Source organism: Plectropomus leopardus, unplaced genomic scaffold (assembly GCF_008729295.1).
Source record: "Plectropomus leopardus isolate mb unplaced genomic scaffold, YSFRI_Pleo_2.0 unplaced_scaffold8237, whole genome shotgun sequence".
In the NCBI taxonomy this organism is placed as follows: domain Eukaryota; kingdom Metazoa; phylum Chordata; class Actinopteri; order Perciformes; family Serranidae; genus Plectropomus; species Plectropomus leopardus.
Genome location: NW_024690765.1, coordinates 1 through 2,418, shown reverse-complemented (window position 1 = coordinate 2,418; position 2,418 = coordinate 1). Strand labels below are relative to the sequence as shown.

General features: G+C 39.7%; 1 protein-coding gene across 1 annotated transcript; it reads right to left on the bottom strand.

Annotated features, from left to right (window-relative positions):
- Nucleotides 1-6: 6 nt before the first annotated feature.
- On the bottom strand, nucleotides 7-1,507 carry LOC121940289 (protocadherin alpha-8-like; the record flags this gene model as incomplete). Its single annotated transcript, XM_042483092.1, has 1 exon — nucleotides 7-1,507. A coding segment is annotated over exon 1 (1,501 nt), but the record flags the coding sequence as incomplete, so codon positions are not given.
- Between the last annotated feature and the right edge of the window lie 911 nt (nucleotides 1,508-2,418).

Sequence of the window (2,418 nt, the reverse complement as noted above, 5' to 3'; positions counted from 1 at the left end):
CACTGCTGTCCCTCGGGATGTGATATGAAATATGCGCATTATCACTTTCATCAAGGTCAGATGCCCTAACTGAAAATACAGGTGCTACTAAGTCGTTATTTTCACTGATATAGAATGTATATGGGCTCAGTGAAAATTGTGGTCTGTTATCATTCACATCTGACACAGCAACGCTTATTGTCTTTTCAGATGACAGTGATGGGTCACCAGTGTCCTTTGCAACAATTGTAAGTTCGTAAGAATACTTTTCTTCTCTGTCTAGTAGTGATTTAGTCACTATTGCGTACATATTGTCTTGCAAAGATGGGGATATAGCGAAAGGAACGTCCTCGCGCAGAAGGCAGGAAACCTTTCCATTTGGGCCTGAATCCAAATCATTGACGCTTATCAAAGCTACTGTTGTTCCAATTCTAGAATCTTCGGGAACTGATTTGGAGAATGATGTAACTTCAATTTCTGGAGGATTATCATTAAGGTCGATTACTTTTACTATCACAGTTTTGTATGTGGAAATGGGGATCGTGCCCTTATCCGAAGCTTGTATATCAATTTCAAAGCTTTCATTTTCTTCAAAATCGATTAAACCCGTCACTATAATTTCGCCCGTCGTTGTGTCGATATTAAATAGTTTTTGCAAATGTGTATCTACCTCCTTACCAAATGAGTAAATAATTTCGCTGTTTGCACCCTCATCCAAATCAGTTGCATTAACCTGAATAACTAACGTACCAGGAGCAGCGTTTTCATTTAAAACAGCCGAATACATATCTTTTGTAAAAACAGGTGAATTATCATTAACATCAAGCACCTCGATTAGTATTTCTATTGTTCCAGACTTCGCCGGCTTCCCACCATCAACAGCTGTGAGCAGAAGCTTGTGTTCTCTCATAGCCTCTCTGTCTAACTGCTTCTGTAAAATTAGAAAGGGCATCTTACGGTCTTCTCCCCTCTCCTTGACTTCCAAACGAAAGTGGTCATTGTGGCTTAGTTTATACTGCTGAACAGTAAACTGACCACCGTCGGGGTCGCGTGCAGGTTGGAGCTGAAACCTGGCTCCCGGTAATGTCGATTCAAAGATTTCCAGTCGCTTCTCTTTCTCTGGAAAAACGGGGGAGTGGTCGTTTACATCCAGCACCTCTATAACCACATAGTGGATTTCCAGAGGATTTTCTAGCACGGTTTTAAGGTTGATTATACACGCGTTGCTTCGTTCACAGATCTCTTCCCTGTCCACCTTCCTGCTGACATAAAGGATCCCGTCGTCATTGTTCAAACGAAAAAGGGGTTCAGTTGAACTGCCAACAATACGATATTCTCTGTCTTTAAGCGTAGCCTTGTCAATTCCTAAATCCTTCGCTATGTTTCCAACAACACTTCCCTCTCTCACCTCTTCGGAGATGGAATATCTAATCTGTGCTGAAGCTTTGCTCCAAAACATCACCAAGATAACCATGCAGGCGACGCATCTCCATCGCTCCATCCACGCCTGGCGTCCGCTTTGTTCCATTATGTTCTAAAGAAAAACAATATATCTGTACGTGATCTTCAATTGTATGGTCACGAAATAATTGTCTTTTGCCAGTTGCGATCCATCTCCAAAAAAGTCGTGGTGATTGTACAGAGCTAGTTTTCTGTTCAAGCCCCTTTACACGTAATGCCAAAAATACAGGATTCGACGAAGAGCTCTATTCACACTATTTGCCGTTTTGCCGACACCATGCGATCCAGAACGTTATTGCAACACTTTTTTTTTACAGAAAATATAGCACAATCAAAGGTTCATATGACAACGAAAACACGAGGCAAAATAGAGAAACAGACAGCTAAAACACGCAGAAAGAACTGACTTAATAGAACATTTCATTAAGCAATGGGCTCGATGGTCATTTGGTGAAAAAAAAAAAAAACTAACAAAAAAAAAAGCAGCAAACAGACATCGACATTTCCAACTGCATTCAGGAGCGTTTGGATAGATTACTTAAACGTTGTATCATCTGTCTCCAACTATCCAAGAACACGAAGTCAGCATTATGTGACATCACAAACAACTTGACCATGACAAAATCAAAACTTTAGACATTATATATTTGTTCAAAAAAGAGACCTAACTTAATTTCGTCCATGATTCTTAAATAAAACCACTACGCATCTCATATTAATGGCCTGCGAGTAAAGTCTGTGACGCAAGTAGCTCTTGGAATCAGCTTAGCCATGCCTTAACTTTGTGCATTGCGTTGGTAAGAAATTAAAACCTGGACGGTAAAAAAAAGTTTCAACGATATACACAGGAAAGGGAAACTACATTAAAAGTGAGCATTTTATGGGTTGTTGAATATGATTATTCTTTCTGATAAATTCATATGAAACATAGAGACTTCCCCAAAAAACAGTTATTAGTGCCAATATGCTTCAACATGA